Genomic DNA, 22775 nt, shown 5'->3' on the forward strand with positions numbered 1-22775 from the left:
GATAGGCTTGTAGCAGTAGCAAAATTAAAAATGTGTATTTCCATTATATTCTTATCTATAAAATTCATTGCCTGCATGAATTAAATGCAGGGGGGAAAATGCCATCTTAGTAACCTACAAAAGTAAAAGACCCTTTAGACAGAAAGTACTCTGGGGATAATTATGTTACAAATATAAGTACTGTTATTTACAAATCACGCTGAACCCTGAAAAGCCTCGAATAGGAAGGGACCTGTGGAAGTCAGGGGCAGCACAGACTCTGCTTGAGGGGGTTGCCTGGGTGCAGCCAGGCAGAAAAGGCGCCGCAAGACAGATAGAGAGGAGCCGAAAGACGCTCATCCTTGCGTGGGGTCGGAGAGGCCAGCTTTGTGCTCCCATAGCGCCGAGCGGCGCCGGGGAAGGCGCCTAAGTGCCTAAGCGGCCAGCCCGGCGCTGCCCCCGCCTGGTAGCGGCGCCCGGCTGCTCCGGCGGCCGTTGCCCCGACCCGACCGGCGGAGCGGGCAACGCCACGGCACCCCGTCACAGGGCGGGGAGAGGCACAACAGGAAGTCAGTTCTGGTTCCTGGGTTAAGGTTCTCAGGCAAGAGTGAGCGCCCTGTGCCGGGAGCGGCCGTGGGCTCCGTGAGGCGCTCGTAAGTCTGAGTAGCTTTTAAAACCGGTCCTGTCACTCCCGCGGGGAGCAGCGGGCGCCCGGCCCGAGGGGCCGGGGTGCGGGCCGTGGCGCCGGGCTCCCCGGCCGCCCCTTGCCCTCGGCCGCTCCGCACTTCCGCCCTCCGCTCCTCAGGACGCCGGTTCCCCCTTCGGCGCCGCTTTGCCGGGCTGCGGCAGCAGGGCAGGGAGCGCGTGGTTTGGGCGCAGAGGCGCTCTTGGTGTCTGGGGAAGGGCCGGGGCGGGTGCCACCGCCCCCCGCCGCTCCGGGGGGGCCGTGGGAGCGAGGGCGGCGGGCGGAGGAGCAGAAAGAGGTCTGTTATTCCAGGGACAGTAACGGGGGCGGGGGGGGGCGGTGTACAACCCCAGCTCTCCAGTAATCGCCGTCTCTTTCACTGAGTGCAGCGGGGCTGTCCGCGCTCCGGGTTGTAATGCTGGTGTGGCATGAGGGGCTCCTACTGGGTTTCCCACTCTTGCTGCAGTCGGGCAAAGCAGGAATTTTGTCCGTTAGACACACGCCACACACACATCCCCCAAAAAAAGACAAAAAACCTCACCAAAAACCACGACCAAAACAAACCCAAAACAAAAGTGCATCGAGCGCTCAGCCTCTCGCAAATTATTACCTCAACAGGTTTCCAGTTTCCAAGATGCTGGCAGTGTAACTTACAAAATATTTCCATTGAAGAAGCTGTTTTGAAAGCAGAAATATGTAGAGAAGTACTCGCTTCTGGATGGCATCTATGTTCTTATATGAAGCTATGAGAGGTAGGCATGTATATTATGAATGAATGTGTATGTGCACATGATTAGCTAAAACCTTGTCTTTTCAGAATTGAAGGTGTTTTCTGAGGCACTATGAAAACTCAAAATGTGCCTCTAGTGATCTATGGAGCTGGGATTTCAGGATGTATGCAGCAGTATGTTGCTAATCTTTGTGTTGGGGGTTTTTTTGCATTTGACTCATAGAAAATTCATATTACTGCTTTTTTTCCCCACATATATCAACAAAATGTTTCTCATTTAAAGCAAGTATTTTAAGAGCATTTGCAGGTTTCATTGGGTTTACTTAAAAATTTGTCTTACAACATTTGCTATACCCAGTTGTTTTCCAGTGTTCAAATCTTTACTCAAAGATGAAATTCTAGTTCTCATTGCCATAGCTCCGGCAACACAACACTCAGGTACTCACGTTTGCAGGACCCCCTCATCAGACAAACTCTGGAGCTAATCTCTTTCTCTAATTCTGTCCCTGTTAGAATGCACCATTTTGTATTGCTGCTTCTGTTCTGAGTACCTATTGCTGTTAGTAACTGTGGAAGTCTTAAGGATCTAATGAATATCTAGAGTGTCAGTTGCTAAAGGTCAGGGTTGTCCACTTTGCACTGAATATGTTCCAGTTGCTGTATGGATACAGCATACCTAAGCCTGATTAAAATAGTGGGGATATTTGTTTTGGAGGTTGGTTGGGTGTTTTATTATTATTTTAGGGTTGTTGGGGTTGTTTTTCTTCCTCCTAACTGGATGCAGGGAGAAGAGTAAATGACAAGGAACAGTTGGCAAATTCCCTGATAAATATTGATGCCTGTGGAGGAGAAGCAGAAAAAGGAGCCAGTTTTTCTAACTGCAAGGAGTTCTGGATATGAGATAGATAACATAAGAAGCAGTTATTTATTCCAGCAGCAGGCAATTCAGGGTGTGACTATGGAGTAGTTTAATCCAATCTAAATCTAGACTGCTGCAGTCCTGCCCACGACTAGTCTCATGTTCCCACTGCCTCCTTGTCTTGGTAGTAGTGCTCCAGCAGCCTCACAGTGAGCTAGCTCCGGTTTTAATTTTGGGGTTGTTTTTTTAGGGGGTTTGTTGTCTTTTTGAGGAAGCAGGGAGCTACTTTGGCATGCTCAACTGTGTAGCATAGAAATGCTAATACCATTACAAGTTAAGTGGCAAAAATACATGGCCAGAGATGGGGGAAGGCAGGAGTATCCTTCATGTGGCAGTGCAGACTTACATCACCGTTACATAACCATGACTTCATGTTACACTTCTGAAGCTGATGTTGCCATTGAACACAGTTCTGTCTGCCTTTTGCTCATGTTTTCTGCTCCTGTGCTGGCTTCCTTGCATTAGCATGCCATTTGAAGTGGTCTGTGGAGCTGATCTGCGTTAAAACTAACACAGTAAAAACACCTTTAGTGTTTAGTTTTAAGCAGGATTGGTTTACTGATACAGTTTGCCGTAAGGCTGCTTGTGCTAGAAGAAAGGGAAGGGTGAGGTGGAAGCAGAAATGAGTGTCTAGGGTATGGGGGAATAAAGGACCAATTCTTCTACTTACAGTTCCATCTTAAAGTGTCACTAGTAATGACTTTTATTGCCCCTTTCTTGCTGCATGGAGTCTGGATTTTAGGGAGCTACCAGTAAATTAGCTACCGTTCTCCTTATTTTTCCCTACCAAGTAGAAAATCAGGAGCAGTGCTACAATTCTGCCTGTTGGATCAATTACTTTTGGTACCAGCAGTCCAGGTAAGAGCAGAACTCTTTGTTAAAACTCCCAGTCTCGGTCAATCAGTGAGTAAAATGCTGGAAGTTAGGTATAAATTTTAAATACTGTTTTTCAAAATGAGATTTGAATTTGCATGAATGAAATTAATGCCTTTGTTTTCTATGAACTGTGAGTCATATGGAGCTGAACCCCATTCCCTCTATTAGAAGCTGAACATAGTCTTAAATCCCATTGCACTCATTTTTTTAAGTTACCTTTTATATGTACAGGACATTGCCATTTACTAGGTAAATTGTTACAAGTGTCTCTGGAGAATTCCAGAAAAGTACAAAATCAACATCGGTGCAAAGTCTGGAAGTTTTTAAAGAGTGTGACAGCACACTTTCAATCACTTTCAGCCATAAAAATACCCTTCTGCAGTTTAGTACCTGCCTTGCAGTCAGCTGTAATATCTGATTTTCTGCATTGAACTACATAAAACAGTCCTTCATTTGAAACTGAAAAAAGCCTACCCATTTATTTAAAGATTTGCCCCAGGTATTAGAATGAATATTCCAGTTAGTGGAGGGATACTCTTTGGGGAGGAAGGGGGTGGATGAAGTAGCCTGTGTCACTAACAATGCTTTGAGACAGTATGCGTGGACCTGAAATGATAAACTACTGAACGGGTGTTGAGGAAAAAAGGGGGGGTAACAAACACATCTTTCATATGAAACAATGTAAGCATTTTACACAAAAATTATAAACTTGGATTTCAGTAATACTTGTTATATCAAAGGATCCCTAAATGATTCCAAGCTGTGAAAGAATTCACTTTGCCACTGTTAAAGTACAACAATGCCGGACTTGAGGTACAGTTGCTTTTGCAATACACGCACATCATTAAAATAAAGTTTGCAGGACAAAAAGGTGCGACATCCATACAGTAGTCTGTAGCACCTTCTAGGAGATTCAAAACACATTTCTGTATTCAGGCTCTGTGATATGGAAGATATTCAAGAGCAAGAAAACATGATCAAAAGCTTCAAGCTGCAATCCTTAGAATTTTGACCAGGGTCCAAGACAAGTTATCCTCATACTCTTCTTACATGGCTTATCCTCTTCTGACTGCAACACTTTGCTTAATAGTATCTGTGGTTTATGCATAATCCCAGAAGACAGTGGCTGCCCATACTGTGTACTGTGAAGTAACCATGCTTTAACTATCAGGAGAGATGTGAATTATTGATTTTTTTTTTTTTTTCTTATAGCTGGTACTTTGGGATTGGGGTTTTCTTGAGACTTCATTAACTTGTCCTCTACTGTACTTACATTATGATAAATTGTGATCTTAAAATTCATGTCATATATTACTATAGAAGCAAAGGACCTGTGTTTGCAAAGTTCACTCTGTCTTGAAACTGAAGTCTGTGACATTTTAATAGAGTTGTAGTCTTACGTGTCAAGGCTTATAAGATATAGTTTCAGGAATTGTTATTGAAATAGTTTACAAAGTGTAAAAAGTTGATAGTGTGGTGTGAAAAGGTGAGTCTTGCTAATTCTTACTGGTTGGTATTACTGATTTTTAGGTAAAAGATGTTTTAATTCACTTTGTAGTGTTGCTTGTGTTGCCATTTTCAAATATGTCATAGAATAGGATAGGTCCATGTGACCTAATGTTATTGAGCTTTTGTCTTTTTATTGCTGAATGCCAAAAGCTGAGTTTGGTTTGGTTTTTAATGCTATTTGTTATTTCACAATTGAGAAAACATTAAACTGTTGGAACTGTCATAAAATCAGGTAACTGGTGATCTGTACCAATTTTAAGTCTTAGTCCTCAAACAGTGTAACTACACATAAATTTACACATCCTGTACTTCCAGAATTTGATTCAGAGTTAACGTGCTTTTATTTGGCTTTTGTTTAAACCTATCTGTAGACATAAAATTAAATGTTGAGGTGAGCAGAGCTATAATTCAAAGTATTATGTGACTTAATGCTCAAACATACTGCACATATTACTTGATTTGATATTAATACAAGTCATGTTATATATGTTTTTAATTACATACTCCTGTTCCTTAGCATTCTGTCTTTTTCCTTCTGATTACTTTTCAGGTCTGTTAACTTGACCATCTTTTCAGTGATGAAACAACATTGGGAATTATGGACAAAAACATTGGAGAGCAGCTTAACAAAGCTTATGAAGCCTATCGGCAAGCATGCATGGATAGGGACCATGCTGTGAAAGAACTACAGCAAAAAGTATGTGTTGGGTTCTGAATTGCTCTTTAAAGCCATCCTTCCCATGGAGGACTGTGGTACACGTACATTTCAGTTTCGCTTTAGCTGTGCGCACTTTAGTGTATCTGTTGAAGTTGGAAATTGCTGTTATGAAACCAGGCTAGTACACTGCAGAGTAACTCATTAGGCTGTGAATGTAGTAGGTGGGTTTCAGATTTTTGACCTTTAATTTTTTTGTAGTTTTAAAGGCGAGGAAAGTGTTGTCTGTTTTGGAGGATTAATGAAGTCTTTTAATGTAAACAGCAAAGACGTATATAAAATTTACCTAGCTTTAATGAAGTACTTTTTGAAATTTAATTTGCTTTATTAAAAATTATGTTTTAAATTACTAATGTAAATAGCTTAAATTAAACAATTTTTCTGTTAATAGGAAGATACACTATATGAATTACTAGTTTACTTGATGTAAAGGTCAAAGACTTAATATATTAAGCACTGCGCAAGCTGTTAGGACAACAAAGTTTGTGTGTTGAAACATTTACAGCAAACTAACCTTAAAATTATTAGAATTAGTATTGTGTTTTTTTTTAAAAAGAATAATCTGTACAATTATTCTTTGATTATGAACAGAAAGATTCTGGAGGCGTTCTGACCAGGAAGGAGCACCTTTGAATTTTTACTTAGTCTGTTGTAGAATACATTCCTTCAGACAAAACTTTTCTAGGACTTCTCATCACGTATGCCAGCATATTGCAAAGCTAGCAGTTTGGGGCTTTGTCATACTAATTTTATCGTGCATATTCCGCCCAGCAATGGAACCTCTGTTACAGGAAGACTTGAACATTTTTGATGCTACAGGACTTTCTGATACTTCCATAGAACTGGTAGGCTGGGACTTTGTTCAGGGGCAGGTGAACCATACTCGGTGTCAAGTTATGGAAACAGTAGTAGAACTCAGAGCAGGCAAAGGTCTACCAGAGAATATTCTGATATCTGGGCACAATCTTGCCATCCCTTTGCATGGCAAAATAAACTAGCCAAGGCACTGCAGAACAGGCATCAAGTCAGTCGTGCATGCAATCATCCACTGTGCAGTCTATCTCCATTCGTAGTCTGTTGCAGCAGTGCTGGTGCAAGTCTGTAGTGTTTTCTGTACTTAACAAGCCAAGCACAAGTAGTGTGTCAATACATTTTGCACTGAAATTGCAACTAACTTAACAAAAGGCAACATATTTTAGAATGATTGGGTATCTTTTAAATTCTGTCTTTTATGATGAACAATTAATTATTTGAAGGAAAACCAGTCACGTTAATACTCCTGGGTCATCAGCAGTACACGAAAGAAACTTCTGCCCAAGAAACAAGACGTCAAGTACAAGGTCACATAGCCCTTATAAAGTCTATGGAAGAAAACCAGAGAAGTGTGTGAAGTCATCAGCATTAAGGAAGCTAAATGCTTGCAAGATTTCTCTCTGCATTTTCTCTGGTTCAGAAATTAAAAATTAAAGTCTTTCATAAAGGATTACTACCAGTTCAAATCTTTGTCCTAATCAAACTTTCAGTAGTTGGATTTCATGACTTCAAAAGAGAACAAAAGTATTTTTTCAAGAGTTGACACAATAATTAGTTGAGGTTTTTTTGTTTGTGTTGTTTTTCAGGGTTTTTAAACAAACTCCTGGGTTTTGAATGACCTTTGTACAGTGCTTTACTCTAGTAACTTCCTCTGTTCATTGTGTGGCCTTCACACATTGTTGGATTGTCCACCATTCTGTTGTTAACAGTTTACTACTTAAGTTACCGATAGGCCACTTGTTTTGCCAGTCTCTAGAGCTGGGAGCCATGTCAAGCACACAGAAGCCAGAGTCATCTCGGCCAGATGGTGTTTGATACAGATGGATGGTTGGTTGTCATGCAGATCTTCTAGTTGGTAACTTGTTGCTGCCATCTGACTCAAGGAATAATTTGTGCACACTGGCTGTCAAAAGCATCTTCTCTTCTGTCTGTTTTAGCTGTCATGTCTGTGCTCTGTACAGAAGTGTTGACAAGACATTGCTGTTGTACATTTTCAATTTGGTTCTCAGTGATTTTTCTGCTTCATGAGGTCTCTTAGAGCTGCTGGAGTGTACTGCTCTTGGATCACTTTTTTGGTGTTGTTTTTTTTTTTTTTTTAAATAAACTCTCGTAGTACAGCTACTACCTGGCCTTTTAAAATAAATTTTGCTTGTAGATTTTTTCCTGCCTGCTATACAGACAAACACATTGGGCAGTAAGGGGGTGTGGAATTTAACTGTCATTGAGGTTTGAGAATTAGATAGCAGTATGGATAAACTATGAATAGATGTGAAAACACTGCCTAGTCTTGTTCCAGGTCGTGACATGTTCAGTAATAGACATATTCTTAATTTCAGAAAAATTCAGTGTATTCCTGTAAGTTTCCTTGCTGGGACTTAACAAGTTTTCTTGCTTGTTTTTAGCACTACTGTAACTGCAATATTAGGCATGTGCTAATGAAAGAATAGTTTTTGAATCTTAGCATCTTCCTGCCACCTGACCATTTGTTCAATTAACTGGCTGTATAACAATATTTATACACTTTGGTGAAATGTGAGCAGTCTTACTAGGTTCTGTATAGCCTGTTTATAGCATGAGATGGAGCATGGCTAGATGAAAAATGGGGCTGTTTCCTTGCCTCCACCCTCACCCCATTTTCTAGGTTAGAAAAACAAGTCTGCTACACTCAAAGGAACAGACAAAACTCTGTTCACAGACAGTTAAAGTTACTGACGAAATATCTGTTGTATCTGAATAAGCAATGTTGTTGTTTTCCATTTAAAAGCTATCTTTTTGAAAGCCTGTATTTATATAATTTATTTGTTAGAAAATATAGGGGAAGAAAACTGCATCTTTCTATAGATAAACTAACTGACAGCATTCTGAAGAATACTAAAATTCTAATTTTAAACCTGATCTGTTCTATTGCTGTGAATAAAGAATCCTATACTTAAAAGTTATTCTGTTCTTTACAACTGCCACAATTGAAACAGTTACTGAAAAGCAGGATTTATTTCCTATAATACCTTTTCTAATCAGGGCAGTCTCAAAAATATGGACTTGCCAAAGGTGACTGTAGTGGGGTTTTCACACAGAGGTCCACAACTACAATTATCTTTAAAAATCAGAGCTGTTTTTTATATGCCAAATAGGACACCCCTAGTCAAAACAGAATAAGATTAATGCTAATTAAATTATATTTGCAGACAGAAAACTACATGCAGCAAATACATGAACAGCAGGAAAAGATAGAGCTTCAAAACAGCATTATTGCAAAACTGAAATCGCAGTTAGCTGCTCTGAATGCTAATAGAGGTATGTACTCCAGTTTGCACGTTTTTTCTTTTTATGCTGTGTTGCATTGATGAATAGTTCTGACTTTGTTGCTTCAGTTTTTACAATACACATCTTTCAAAGCAGTATCATACTTTTCTGTGAATGTGAGAGTTAACGCGAATGTGCAGTTTCAAAATCTATTTATAAAATGCAACACTTCTGAGGTCTCTCTTTATCCTCTTCAAGAAATGGTGAGATTTCCTTTAGATGTAGAACCTGCTTACACTGAAGCCAATAAAAGTTATGAAAATATGGGTTCAAATCATTCACTAGAATTAAAACCAAAATTGTTACATATTAATTTTACAATTATCTGTTAATAAGTTTAACTCAGGTTGGTTGTTCTAGATGTGAGTGCTATTGTTACATGTCTTTTATATTAGGTGAGTCTTGTGATGCTAATCTTACTGGATAACCAAAGCTTTATAAGCAGGTAATTCTCTTTCAAATCAAATAGTCATTGATGGATAATTTTCCACTGTTTTTGACTGTATTACACAAATAAGAGAAAAGAGTCAAAGTAACCATGTGTTAATCTGCCATGCTCATTAAATATTTATTCACACTAGCCTAACACTCCTGGTTTTCATAAATACTAGCAAAGTGGTTCGCTTTTATTTTTAAGCGTACATGTATATTTTTTTTATTGCTGGTTTAGTCTTGCATTATCTCTAAGCACAGAATTGGGCTTCTCTTGCTTGTTTAATATGAAGACTTGCTGAAAGAAAATAAAGAAGTTAATATAAGCCTGGCTTCTTTTAATTTTGATTGTACTTAGGAGGTGGTTGGGGAAAAAATGCAGTGACAATCAGCTGCTTTTTTTTTTAAGGTAATGTGCATCCCTACATTCTGATGCATGAAGATATTGAAACCTCCAACTTATGTTTCAGCCAGCTCTCTGAAAAACTGAACGTAGCAAAGCGAAGAGAAAAAGTCTTAAAGGTATGGTCGCCTGCAGTATGTCTAACATAAGATCACATTTGTGCTGTGATTATACTATAAGAACCTAAAGAGATAAGTGAGACTCTTACTGGTGCCTTTGAACTGCAGTTCTTATCATACAAGATCCTCACGTGAAGTGCATGAGTGTTGTGCTACTGCGGTCTACTTAGGTGGACTAAGCATCTGTCTTGGATCCTTCCCAGTGCAATCACTGGCCATCAAGCTCCCTAGAATAGTTTTGATCACAAAGTAGAAACTTGCTTATTTATTTCTTAACCTGCCAAAAACAGTGGTCAGGAAGGGACTTCCTCTTTCTCTCACAAGAGCTTTTCACATTACAACCAGTCTGTGTATTTTTGCAAGAAATTGAGAATCTCTACTCAAAAAGTGGAGTGGAAAGTGAACTATCCATTGCTCTGGAGATGCTGATGATTTGGATTTTTTTAAATAGCCAGTTTTAATGTGATATCTCTTCTGCCCCTCTTCACTGAAGTAACACTGAGATTTTCACTACAGCCTGTTGGGAGTAACAGGAATAAGAGTAAAGCAATAGTGCAGAACAGATGGGAAATACCTTGAATGGATTTTGCATTGAGGAAAGACAGTAACAGAGATGCACAAAGTTGCATTGTTCTTAGGATAAGTCATTCTACTGTGTTTTTGAGAACTGTCTTGTAACATAAAATCTCTTATTTTTGAATATGAATCTCCATAGCAGGGACCATGTAAGGGTCTTAAAAAGACCTTTATATGAAATCAGGCATTGGATTTAAAAAGAATTAATTTCAGGATTTGTTTCTTAAACCTGAGCTATGAACTAATTAATTATGCTAAATTTACAGAAATGCATTTTTTAAATCAGAAATATTAATTTCAGAATGATTTCATTGGATTACTGATGCTTGCTTAATTGTCTTGAAGGAATCTCATTTGAGACTAAGCTTTTGCCAACAGTTTAAACATACTGGTACCAAACTTTTATATACACTCCTTTTTTATTTAAAAAAAGTCTTTATATAATTTTCTACACTAGAATCTCTAATCACAAGATGTCATTTCTTTCCTGATCTTTGCATTTATTTGGAGTACAACACAGCTGAAGGGTTAATTCTTTGATGGAACATCTTTGCATGTTTTTGCATTTCTGTTACGGTTGCACATGGAGACCTGATCAAGTCTAATATTTTATAGTCTTGTTTCTGAATGCTTGCTGAACGACAATAGTTTAAAGTAATATGGTCATATAATGAGTAGGAGAAAGGAAGTTGTTTTATCTGCTCTTCTCATGGGGAGACACTGAGAAATTATGTGATCTATACAGATTACAGGCAACGCATGAGAAGCTGAAATCATTATTTCAGGGGCTATTTTCTTAATGGAGTGTAAGTTATTTGTCTTTATCTGCATTTTTTTGTGTGGTCAGTTATTGCAGTTACCTCTCAGCAATAGGTAGTTCATCTGGATTTTGCTTCGTCTATGGCATGAACAGAAATATTTCTAATGTAACTCCATGCAGAATGAACTACAGTCTGTCTGCGTTTAGACCCAGGCGCAGTGCTATACAAATAAGGTCTTTTCAGAGGGGATCAGTAGAGATCTAAACCCATGCAAAGTTTGGTTGACCCAGCCTACTGTATGGTCCTGTTACTGGGAATGTGGTAGCTCTTTTACTCGAAGTGTTGAGGGCATGGAGCTTGAGGAAGACATGTTTGACTGGAAGAAAGCTGGCTTCTGCAGAGGCATGTCAATATCTTTGCACCATCCTTCCAATATAAGGAGGACTCTAGTATTTGGTGTTGTGCGTAGTAAGCTTCCGCTAACCTGGCAAGAGTGATACAAAGATGTCCAGACAGCACAGCAGAGGTACACATGCTTCTATGAGCTCTGGCTGTGTCTTGGCCATGCCATTCATGGGCTGGCTATGAGTGGAGATACACAGCAGTCTCTGTACACAAGTCCTCACTTTATTGAATAAACTCAGGGGAGGAGAACCATATAACCCCAACTTGCTGTTGAAGATAATGGAAAATTAATTCTATTGTGATAAATGCTTTCTATGCTTTTATGGCAGCTGCCAATTTTTGCATTTTTTAAATGTAGGCAAAGGAGCTGATTCTTCACAGGATAGGTAGTCAACCAGTGGGACTTCCTGCTTCAAGGGAAAATTGGACAACTTCGTGGAAGAGAAATCTCTTGAGAGTTAATAAATACATAGAAACTCTTACTAAGAAGGTCTGTGAATTTATTAAAGGATGTGTCATGAATGCCTCCTGTTTTCTTGTACTATTCCCTAGACATCGTATTTTGACATCTGTTAGACCAAAAATCCATCATCCTGACACTGACCCAGTATAGTTGTGTTGTATCTAATTCAATGAAGTATTGGCTTTTTCAGCTATTGAAATTTGGAAACTCAAATATTCTATTTGAAAGCCTGTATTTTTCTAATAATATTCAATCCGCATTCTGCTCTAAACCAAATAAAATATGTCTACAGCCATTGTCCTCTACTGCATTAACTGCTTTATTCTACTTCTAGACCAAAAATTCCAGACTTGCAAAATGTGCAGTTCCAGATAATAAATTATGATTATGGTCTTTAAGTTAAAATGTTGCTGTTTCTTCCTGTCTGTCTTGAAACTCCCATCAATACCTGTGAAACTGGTTTTTGCTAAGTCAAATGGGATTTCCCTGTGGACTATATACTGTCCTCCTGTAAAGTTTATAGAAATCCCGGATTGATTGTAATAGGTGCATGGTTAGAGCTTAAATTTCAGAGGTTTAACGTGAGGGAGGGGTTAGCTTTTCTGTGTTTTCTAGTAGATGGCCATACTTGTGTATTTTACCTGCTGTTGTCAAATTCTGTTGCCAGTGTATCATAAAATGTTGTGAGGTTTTTTGTTCACATTCGTCTTCCCTGAAAGGAGTGGCCAAAGCTGCCCAGCAAACAGAAAACCTTAGTGAGATGAGACAATGTCAAGTAAAGCTTCTTCTGTATGCTATTTTTAGTACAGTCAGACATCAGAATCATAGAATCTTTGTAAACTCCATAAAACATGAAGCTAAAATTGATAACCCGTGACAAGAAAACATGTTCATGTTAATATTTGCCTGGGTCAAGAACCTTAGTATTAAACACCGTGTGGAGTTTGTTGATCAGAATTTCTTGTGCAGTGGAAAAGAGGAGGAAACTGTATGTCAGGAATGAATGATGCATATGGTATACAAAACCGCAATAAATGTTTAGGTCTCTTTTTTGTGCAGGACATAAGCAGAGGAATGGCAGATGGATGGTAGTCATCTTTGTGCTCAAAATTATGGTGCTAAAATGACTTAAGTAACTGAGAGCTGCTACTGCAGCAGTCTTCTAGAGTTGCGTGTTCTGGTCAATACCAGCTTCTCTAGTGTCACTTTGTTTCCTATCGTTGACACAAAGAAAGCTGTACTGTGTGATTTTATGCTAGCTGACAATTTTACACATTTAGCTGCTGTTTGCTGCTGGTATGATGTATGCAGTAAGATTAGTTAGGCCCTGCTACCTGATATAAGAAATTCTGGTATCAATAGCCTTTTTTCTTATTGCTTCATCTGTTTAAGCTATCTCAACTGTAACTTTTAATTCTTTATTATTGGGTAAATATGCCCTGAGTAGTTCATAGCTTGAATAGTATTTTTCCTTGAAACCACCTGACAGTTTGTTTATTCTAGGAAGCCACTGAAACAGGCCATTATAGCACACTTCAGGGAAAAATATAAGGACCTGCCTTTGCAGCAGTACAGTCTGGGGACTGACTGGCTGTAGAGCAGGTCTGCTGGAAAGGAGCTGGGGTCCTGTTAGACAGCAAGCTGAACAAGAGCCAGCAGTGTGTCCTGGCAGAAAAGAAGGGCAACAGCTTCCTGAGCTGTATTAACAGGGGCACAGCTAACACTCGCTTCCCTGAGTGTATCTCCCTCTATTCAGCATTCATTGGACTGTATCTAAAATACTACATCCAGTTTGGGGACCTCCAGTACAGGAAAGACATTGATAAACTAGAGTAAGTTCAGCAGAGGCCCCACTGAAATTGGGGGCTTGAGTACATACCCTGTGAGAAGAAGCTGCAGAAACTGGACTTCTCCAGCCCAGAGAAGAGATGGCTTCAGGGGAAGCTAATAACCTCAAACTAGGTATTAAAAAAGCTATCAGGCAGATGGAGCCAGGCTTTTAATGGTGACGCATGGCAAGAGAATGGGACGCAATGGGCAGTTTAAACCTGAAAGGTTCAGTCTGGACATAAGGGAAAACTTTTCACCGTGAGGATAGCCAGGCATTGGAAAAGGTTGCCCGGAGAGGTTGTGCAGTCTCCATCCTTGGGGTATTCAAGACCAAACTGAGTAACCTGATCAGACATTGTAACTGACCCTGCTTTGATTAGGAGCTAGAGGACCCTTGAAGTCCCTTCCAATTTGAATTATCCTCTGATCCTATAAAGCCTCTCAAAAGAAAAGTTATTGATCTGTTTGTAATACAAATGTAACCTCTTTGCTGGTTGCTAATACCAACATGCGTAACAGGTCCGTTATGTGACCAAGTACTTAACTGAGCCAGTATGATCTGTGTGACATACTTACGTGTCATGACATTAGCTTTATAAACTTCAGCCAGTTTATAAATGTTACCTCATTGTTGCAAACACCCAAACTCAGTCAGTATTAGAAACTGTAAGATCATCAAGCTGTGAAGGGCTGTACTATTGAAAGATTCCAAAAGGATTCTTTTGCTGGGTTGTCGGGTTTTTTTGGTTGTTTGGTTGGTTTTCCCATCTGCTTCCCTGGGTTCTTATCTACCATGATGTGGACAGATTCCACAGTAGAAGAGTATAGAAAGTGTTTCATGGTCTGTCCTAGGACTATACATATATTCCCCACACCACCTGCCAGAAGTGCAAAGCATGGAAGAAGGATTAGCATTAAGGAAGTCAGCAACACCTAAAGCAGAAATACCTTGTCAATTTAAAAGTTGAAAGAATGGGATAGAAACATCCCGTCTTTAGACAATGTTTTGAACGCACTGAGCAGAAGAGGCTTAATCTGGATCCCTGAGATACCACCCAAGCCCAGAGTTGCATTGAAGCTCTTACCATAGATTTATTATTCAAAGTCACAACTGAAACTAAAGAAAAAAAACAGTGCCTTCAAAGCTGGTTTTCTGTGGTTTTTTTATCCAGCTAGTGTAACTTTTTGAGGCTAAACTGTTATGTCAGCTGCATATACACACATCCATGCTTAACCACCGGGTGTCTCTGTAGGCCTGCTCTGGACCCATTCCTACATGGCTGTCATTGTCTACTACAGTAGCCCCTACCTACCTAATCTCCAAATGCACAACCTCACCCTATTTAGGTCCTGTTTGTAAATAAAACAAATGTTCTTGAAAAAGCACTTCTTTCTTTCTTTCCTCTTCACGTTGCCCTACCTGTCTACAGATGATCTCATTGCATTTCACATACATTACATCTTGCAGAATTAACCCTTTGGGCTTACTTCTCTTGCAGAGACAGACATGAGGCTTCAGGCCACTTTTTCTGACACTTGATACAGTTCAAGATCAGTGTTTCTATAGATTTCATAAACTGACAACTATAAAGTTTTTATAGTCATAGTTTTTAACCATAGGTTGTTTCTTGAAAATTATCCAAGGACGATCTTTGTGCATATTAAAAAAAATGTTCATTGTAGTCTTCTTCATTCTGCCAAAAAGCCCACATAAATAAAAATTCCATTAATTACTAGATGGATAGTTAAAGTGGGGCCAGCTACTGCTTTTTATTTCACAAATCTTTATAGCATTGCAATATTTGCAATGTAATCCCAGTTATACATACAAACTGGGGGACAAGAGGCTGGCAAGCAGCCTCACAGAAAGTGATCTGGGGGGCTGGGTTGACGGCAAGTTGAATGTGAGCCAACAGTATGCCCTGGCAGCTAAAAGGGCCAAACGTGTCCTGAGGTGCATCAAGCACAGCACAGCTAGCCAGTTGAGGGAGGAGACTGTCCCACTCTGCACTGGTGCGGCCTCACCTCAAGTACTGTGTGCAGTTTTGGATGCCTCAGTAGAAGGACATCAGACTATTAGAGTGTGTCCAGAGGAGGGTAACCAAGATGGTGAAAGGCTTTGAGGGCAAGAATTAAGAGGAGCAGCTGAGGTCACTTGGTCTGTTCACCTTGGAGAAGACAAGGCTGGGGGGTGACCTCATCGCAGTCTACACCTTCCTCAAGGGGGGCAGCAGAGCGGGAGGTGCTGATCTCCTCTCTCTGGTGACCAGTGATAGGACACAAGGAAATGGAATGAAGCTGCGTCAGGGGAAGTTCAGATTGGACATTAGGAAAAGTTTCTTCATGGAGAGGGTGGTTGGTCACTGGAACAGGCTCCCCAGGGAAGTGGTCACAGCACCAAGCCCTTCAGAGTTCAGGGAGCATCTGGACAATGCTCTTAGTCATATGGTTTAGTTTTAAGTAGTCCTGCAAGGAGCAGGGAGTTGGACTCGATGGTCCTTATGGGTCCCTTCCAACTTTAGATATTCTATGATCCTATGATTCTGTGATTCTACTCTTGGGTTTGCTACATTAAGGTAGCTGCAGAATATCACCTTCTTCAGAATTGTTTAAGATTGATTGAAATTAATGAAATATTATTTTTATATATATTATTTTTAAATGTTCATGTAAATGATACAGTAAGTGAACCAAGAGAATGTCTTTATTTTTTATGAACACTAATATGACTTTCATAAATTCAAAACATACAGTTGTTTTGAGTAACCATCTATGATGAGTTACATCTATGTGTAGTGGTAGAAGGCCTTTACTACGAGTTTAAAATTAATAATGTAATAAATAAGACTGACCCTTACTTACGTTGCAAAAGCTTAATTTAGTTTATTCCAAACTGCTGAATAGTGATATTCCACAAGCCTCAATTCTATTAATTGTACTGGTGTTTCTAAAATTATTTTTTAGGAGCAGTTAGAAAGTGAGAGCATGAAGGTCAAGCAACTTGAGGACAAAAACAATCAAAAGGAAAGGAAGTTTATATCTATTATTTCCAACAAAGACGACAAAATAAGAACTCTGGAAAGTAAATTGAAAGAATTAAATGAAGCACAAAAGGGTATGCAGATGCCAACATACAAAAGGGAGGTAAGATAAGCAACCAAGTAGAGAGAAAATAAAAAACCAAACATTTGTAAATTATTACTTCTTTCAAACATGTTTATACTAATTATTCTAAGAAACTATTTCAGCGTTACATAATTATTAGGAAATTGTTAAAGTATATAAAGCACATAGGGAACACCAGTTGGTTCGGTTTTGTGTTAATTATGTTATGTTGTTAAAATTTTAATATTTGTGAAAACCCCAGATTAGCGTTTCTGTTTTATAATTTTCAGCTGGAAGTTTTCACCAAGATTGGCTTTATTTGGTCACTTTTGTGCCACCCTATTTTTGTTATAGAATAGCATCCAGAGCGCTATTCTGTCCTCGTGGGATAGCTAGATTGCAGTCATCGATGTGAATCTAACGATGTAAACCTATTTTAGCTAGCTAATTTAAAGTGAATGTAGGTAAGGGTAGGAGCACCGCAACACATAACTTGCTATTAGACTTCCCAAGCATTGCTTAACTTCTGCAGCAAGCATTTGTTGTTAGGTATGAGGCAGCTCAAATGCGTCTAGAGGAGCTGCAGTTGCACTTCAGTGCAAGGTAAGACAAACTGTAGGCTATGGGTCTGTGATTATAAACAGTGTATCATTGAAGTCAGCTGATTTGGCAGACATATGATCAAGTTCTATGTCTGATTTGGAGCATGTATAAACCACCCAGGCCATCTGGTAATGTAGATCTAGTGAAACTGCAGCTTAATGACTGGTTATTATAAAAACTTTCCTTAATGCCTGGCAGATTTAAAACTCTGTAATACTAGAGTGAACCACAAGGTGGTAGTCAAAGTTAATAACTTACTTAAAAACCTGCTAGAACTCTTGACATACTAGCTTGTGATATGTTCATTGAAAAATTCAGTGAATAAATTGATTTTTAAGAGCTAAAATAGCAGGATACTTCACTAACAAGCTTATACACAATACATGATCTTACCTTATACATGATTGAAACAGAATCACAGTCAAGCAATATTCTTAGAACCAGTTTCCTTTCAAGGTGCTATGAGCAGAGGAATGCCACACTGAGTTGCTAAGTTAAACTAAAAATAGGAATTCATACAAACAGTAAAAAATTGGTTTTGTCATTTTGTGAATGTTTTGAGAGCTTCCAGAAGGGCTAGGTGAAGGATCCCATGACATGTTTATTCGTATCAGAGTGAAGATCAAAATTAATATGTTAACCTGTGATCAATATTTTCATATTTTACTTCAAGGTGAAAAGTAAGAAAGTTGTTCCAGATAAGCCTGAATTATCTCTAGAGATCTCTGGTATTTCTCCTATGCCTGAAAGGTAAATAGTTTTGCAGCATTATTAAAATTGCTTTTAATTGTCTTTTCTGCTATTAAATAAGACCAGCTATTTTCCACTTTTCTACACAGTACCTTAAAAAATGGATGGGGGACAGGGAGCAACAGAGGTCAAAGAGCTGGTGTGGGAAGGTAATAAAGCCAGCAACTATATGGAATCATAGCAGGGGCTTTACAAGTATGTAGGGATAAGTTAGGAGGAATAAAAATAGCCACTTGGTTCAGCAGGAGGTTAAACTCTGTGGGAAACTGCAGTGGATGTTACTGGTGGGTTTTGGGTAAGCATTCACTCCCTTGCATTAACTCTCTTCAGAACAGGAATGTACAACCATAATGGATTAACTGATGGCAGCACAGCAGAGAAGCCTGCTGCGCTGCCAGGAGGAGGTCTGATAGTCAGCATGAAGAAATAATTCTTGGCCTGATCCATCCTAAATGAGAGAGTTTGAAACCAGGTTTATGTGTAAGCTGAAGCTAGCCAGCTCTTGCTATGACCAAGGGACTAAAAGCAGTATATTTCCTAAGCAAGTATTCCCTCTTCTGCCAGTGTTTTGGGAAAAATATTGACCAAAGCTTTAGGTTTGCATTTTTCACGGGATAGACAATAAAACTACTTTTAACAATTTTGCTGAGGTCAAGTAGAAGATTCTCTAGGGTGAGGCTAGCATGGTATTAGGGAAAAGTATCATAAATTCCTGCTGTCTTATCTCTTGCCTAGGCATCTGCTTTTGGCCACTCTCAGACATGGGCTAGGTGAACTACATGGATCTTTAGTCTGACTCACTACTGCTTTATGACAAGAAAGAGAGGAAATAAGACTGTGATGTGATAAAGACTTTTTTGTCTTTACTGATTTATATCTAACAAATGAAAAACCTTTACCTGTCTTCTGTCTCCCTCCTCTCAAATAGCTCCCTTACTTTACTGTTTTCTTGGAAAGAGGTATGTGACTGGTAAGATTACTGGTAATCTTACACTAGTAAGATTATAGTATCACAAATGTCTAGCAAATTAAGATTAATCTACTCATATGTATATTTTCAAGCTCTGATTAGAAACATGTTAAGAGTCTTTTTTAATTTCTTATTTATCAAGCCACCTAAAAAATGGTCAGGATGTAAGTGTTAACAGTAGCAACTTCAACTCCTCCTGTATTTTTTTTCAAATGAGATACAAATAGACATTTGTGTCTTCAAAAAGAGAAGCACAGCAGAAGTAGGAACATAGCTCATGACACTCCTGATTGCTATATGAATAAGCAATAAAAAGGAAAACAATTCACTAGATTAAAGAAAAATCCCCTTTTGAGCTCTTTTGATACAAAGATGCAAAAAAGAACACAAATCCAGTTTGTCACCAAGTTCATTTTTTCATCCTTGAAGTTCATTTTATAAAATCCATGATACTGTGCTTAGAAATAGAAATTACTCAGTAAGTTCATCAAAATTTCACAATGGAATTTTATGGATGCATCACTAACTGAAGAATGTAGTGCCTTTGGGCAAATAAAACTCACACCAACACGAAGAACTGTTCTCACCATTCTCAGTGCAGATAACTAAATATCTGATGTCCATATGATACTCTGGAAAAGATATAATTAAAAAATGCAAGTGGTGTGGTATTGTATAAAACAAGAGGAGTGAGTTCACGAACCCCTCTCCAAAATGTCAGGTAGAGAAGGAAGGAGCAGTAACAAATGCTTGTGTGTTTCTTCTCCTGCAAAGTCTGAAGCACACAGAAAACAATGGAAAACAAATGTTCACAACAGCAGCATCTTATTCTCCCTGGAATGAGATGGAAACAGTACCCTTGTGAAAGATAAGCTATTCCACAAAATACCTGAGGGCAGTCAAAGAAATGTAAAGGCTGGATTTTTGGGGGGGACGTCTTTGCAGGGTCAGGCCTTAAGCTCAAACGTATGTGATAGGACTAAACAGCTCTTTGACAACATTTTCTTTTCCCTTTCTGCTTGCTTTTACTGAGGAGAACAAAAATATGTATACATATGTTGAGGAACAAAGTATACAAGAAAAGTAGCTTACACTATTGTTTTTTTCTGGTTTGTGGGTGTGACTGGATGAAAGGTCACAACAAGCTGAATTGGTTGACTCTTTAATTTATCATTTTGATCTTCCAGGGAGAATCTGGAGACTATTTTCCAGGACATGAAAGAAGAGTGTCACCGAATATGTATGCTAGCCAGAGAACAAACAGACCAACTGAGTAAATTTAAGATAAAGCCAGAACCTGAAACTGGTAATATCATACTTAAGCTCTTATTGTGATTCAACTGTTTGAAAGCTTTGCTTTATATTTGAAAATACTGTAAATTACACATACATAGAAGTACTTCCACTGTTTACCATCTGCCTTTTTCAAGTCTGTTCACATGGTGCTCAGTATTTCACCAAGAAAATGCACCGCCAGTTTTGGCATTCTATGATGAATGCTCCAAATCACATGCTATAAAAGACAGTCATCACATCAATGGCTCTTGTAATTGTTTTGTCCCTTGGAGTGAGAGGCAGGCACTTACTACATGTGGTATCCCATCATACTGTGTGAATGACAGCACTTGCTTGCTTTTAATTTAGCTGTCAGTTGAAAAGATGTCTGTTATGAATGTCTCTAGCCCCATATCTGTTAGAGGAAAACTGCTGGACTGAGGAGAGTCAGAGGACTTATTTTCTAGACTTCCTTGTGCAAACTTTTGAATACTGTTTTGTTATATGGGACAAGAGCTTAATCTTCCTGAAAACAAAAGAAAGCCTTGATTTATGTTGCAACTGTAAGAGATCCTGAATGTCCAGTTTTGCTAATGCTTACATTTAATACAATATGAGCTACTATGGGTATTCCCTACTAGCTTTTCTTAATAGTAGGATCAGACTCTTAAGTGATTTCAAAAAACACCTGCCAAACCTACATGGTTGAAGCAAAAGACGCTGAGTTTAGTGCTTGCTTCTAATTTAGGTTATACCATTATTGAAGTTTTGTTACATGAAGTGCTAATGTTTAGCTTGTGGCTTCAAATTGCTATGTCTGAACTGTATTGTTATATTCTGATTATACACTACTAAACTATTATTTGGGGGTGGGAATTTTGGGGGATGAGTGCTTGGCTTATTTCAGAATGGATTTGTTTGTTTGAGTGCCTAACTGAACTGTGCAAAAAGCTATACATGATACAGATTTAATCTGCTTGATTTCTGTTACTCCTGTGGCCCACATTACTACAATATCTGAGTGATGTCAGAAGGCTGCTGTACAATAAATGTGTACTGAAGTTATTCTCTCACCTGATTAGGAGTAACCATGTATATTATTACCATTTTTGTTAATAAAGTGCCAAGAATGAAGGGGTAGTTCTCAAAACAAAGGGAAAATATGGTCTCACTTCTGAATAGTTATTCAGTTAAATATTTACCTAATTTGGAAACCAATGGGACTTTGGTACCTGAATACCTTCTAAAATCGTGCTCATGGCGCTTAGTGTGTTCTTGGCACCATGTGAAATGGTTTTGGTTCCAGCTTCTATTTCTGCCAGAACACTTCAGTAAATATATGCAAGTATGTGTTAAGAGTATGGGACAACATAATTTTCAATAAAATGAAAATGTTTGTAGCCATAAATCAAAAAGAAATAGAATTATTGGAACAGAATTATTTAATTTTATTTCTTTTCTGATAGTTTTTGTGTCAGAGCTGATGTTTGTGAAAGAGAACTACGCCTCAAACTGATTTCAAAGAGAAAAAATAAAGGTTAAAAAGCCAAGAAGGAAGACCAAAAACCTCTCAGGAAAAATACCCCAACACCACACCTTTAATAACTATACTTCAGTGGACTATTTAATGTTTTCTTCATTCTTTCTTCACAGAAATACAGTTTTCCATGCCGATACAGTGTACTGATAAAACTGATGAACAAGCAGAAGAGCTTTTTAAGCCTCGGGTTATAAAGGATATAAATAGAGGTGCATCATGCATCACATCTATCACACCAAGAGGAGTGGGCCAAGATGAGGACAACAACTCTGTAGAATCACTTTCTAAATTTAATGTCAAGTTTCCACCTACAGACAATGACTCTGCTTTCTTGCAGAGCACTCAGGAAAAACCAACAGTTCCTTGTACTGGTATAGCTGAAAACATGCTTCAAGATCATAATTTTAACCTGGAGCACAGAGACCGTGCTGTTAACCCCAGTAAATTGGAATCTAACTCATTTGAAGCTCATGGAGTCGATCTTATGACCTCAGCTTTACAAAGCTTAACTACTGTTGACAAAACAAACCCCCCAAATCATGCAAACATGCCCATAGAAAATATCCGTGACAAAACATGTTTAAAAACAACAGACACTGGTTTCACATTTGTACCTAAGCACACAAACCAGGGTGTACCTGAAGGAATGTTTTCTTTAGAAGTTGCTGGGACAACCGTCAGAGGTCCTCATCAGGTATCTTTCTATAAATACTGTACATTTCAAAAAATGGTAATGGTTTGGGCAATCACTTTGCAAAGAACTTTGAGACAGGATTAATATATTCTATGAAATA

At 38.8% G+C, this 22775-nt stretch overlaps 1 protein-coding gene across 5 annotated transcripts in view; it reads left to right on the top strand.

Moving 5' to 3' along the window:
* Positions 1 to 505: 505 nt before the first annotated feature.
* Positions 506 to 22775, top strand: part of TANK (TRAF family member associated NFKB activator) — a 28062-nt gene continuing 5792 nt past the window's right edge. For 2 of the 5 annotated variants that reach the window (XM_054830405.1, XM_054830407.1), the window contains exons 1-9: positions 506 to 632; positions 1283 to 1416; positions 5249 to 5395; positions 8632 to 8740; positions 9591 to 9703; positions 16703 to 16882; positions 18120 to 18196; positions 20354 to 20472; positions 22095 to 22675. In XM_054830405.1, coding sequence (XP_054686380.1) covers positions 5297 to 5395; positions 8632 to 8740; positions 9591 to 9703; positions 16703 to 16882; positions 18120 to 18196; positions 20354 to 20472; positions 22095 to 22675 — 1278 coding nt within the window. In that variant the 5' untranslated portion in view covers positions 506 to 632; positions 1283 to 1416; positions 5249 to 5296. Of the gene's footprint in view, positions 633 to 713; positions 963 to 1282; positions 1417 to 5248; positions 5402 to 8631; positions 8741 to 9144; positions 9195 to 9590; positions 9704 to 16702; positions 16883 to 18119; positions 18197 to 20353; positions 20473 to 22094; positions 22676 to 22775 lie in introns of those variants that run through there. The other 3 variants (XM_054830406.1, XM_054830408.1, XM_054830409.1) reach the window with 3 other exon arrangements.

Source organism: Grus americana, chromosome 6 (genome assembly GCF_028858705.1).
Source record: "Grus americana isolate bGruAme1 chromosome 6, bGruAme1.mat, whole genome shotgun sequence".
NCBI classification, from domain to species: domain Eukaryota; kingdom Metazoa; phylum Chordata; class Aves; order Gruiformes; family Gruidae; genus Grus; species Grus americana.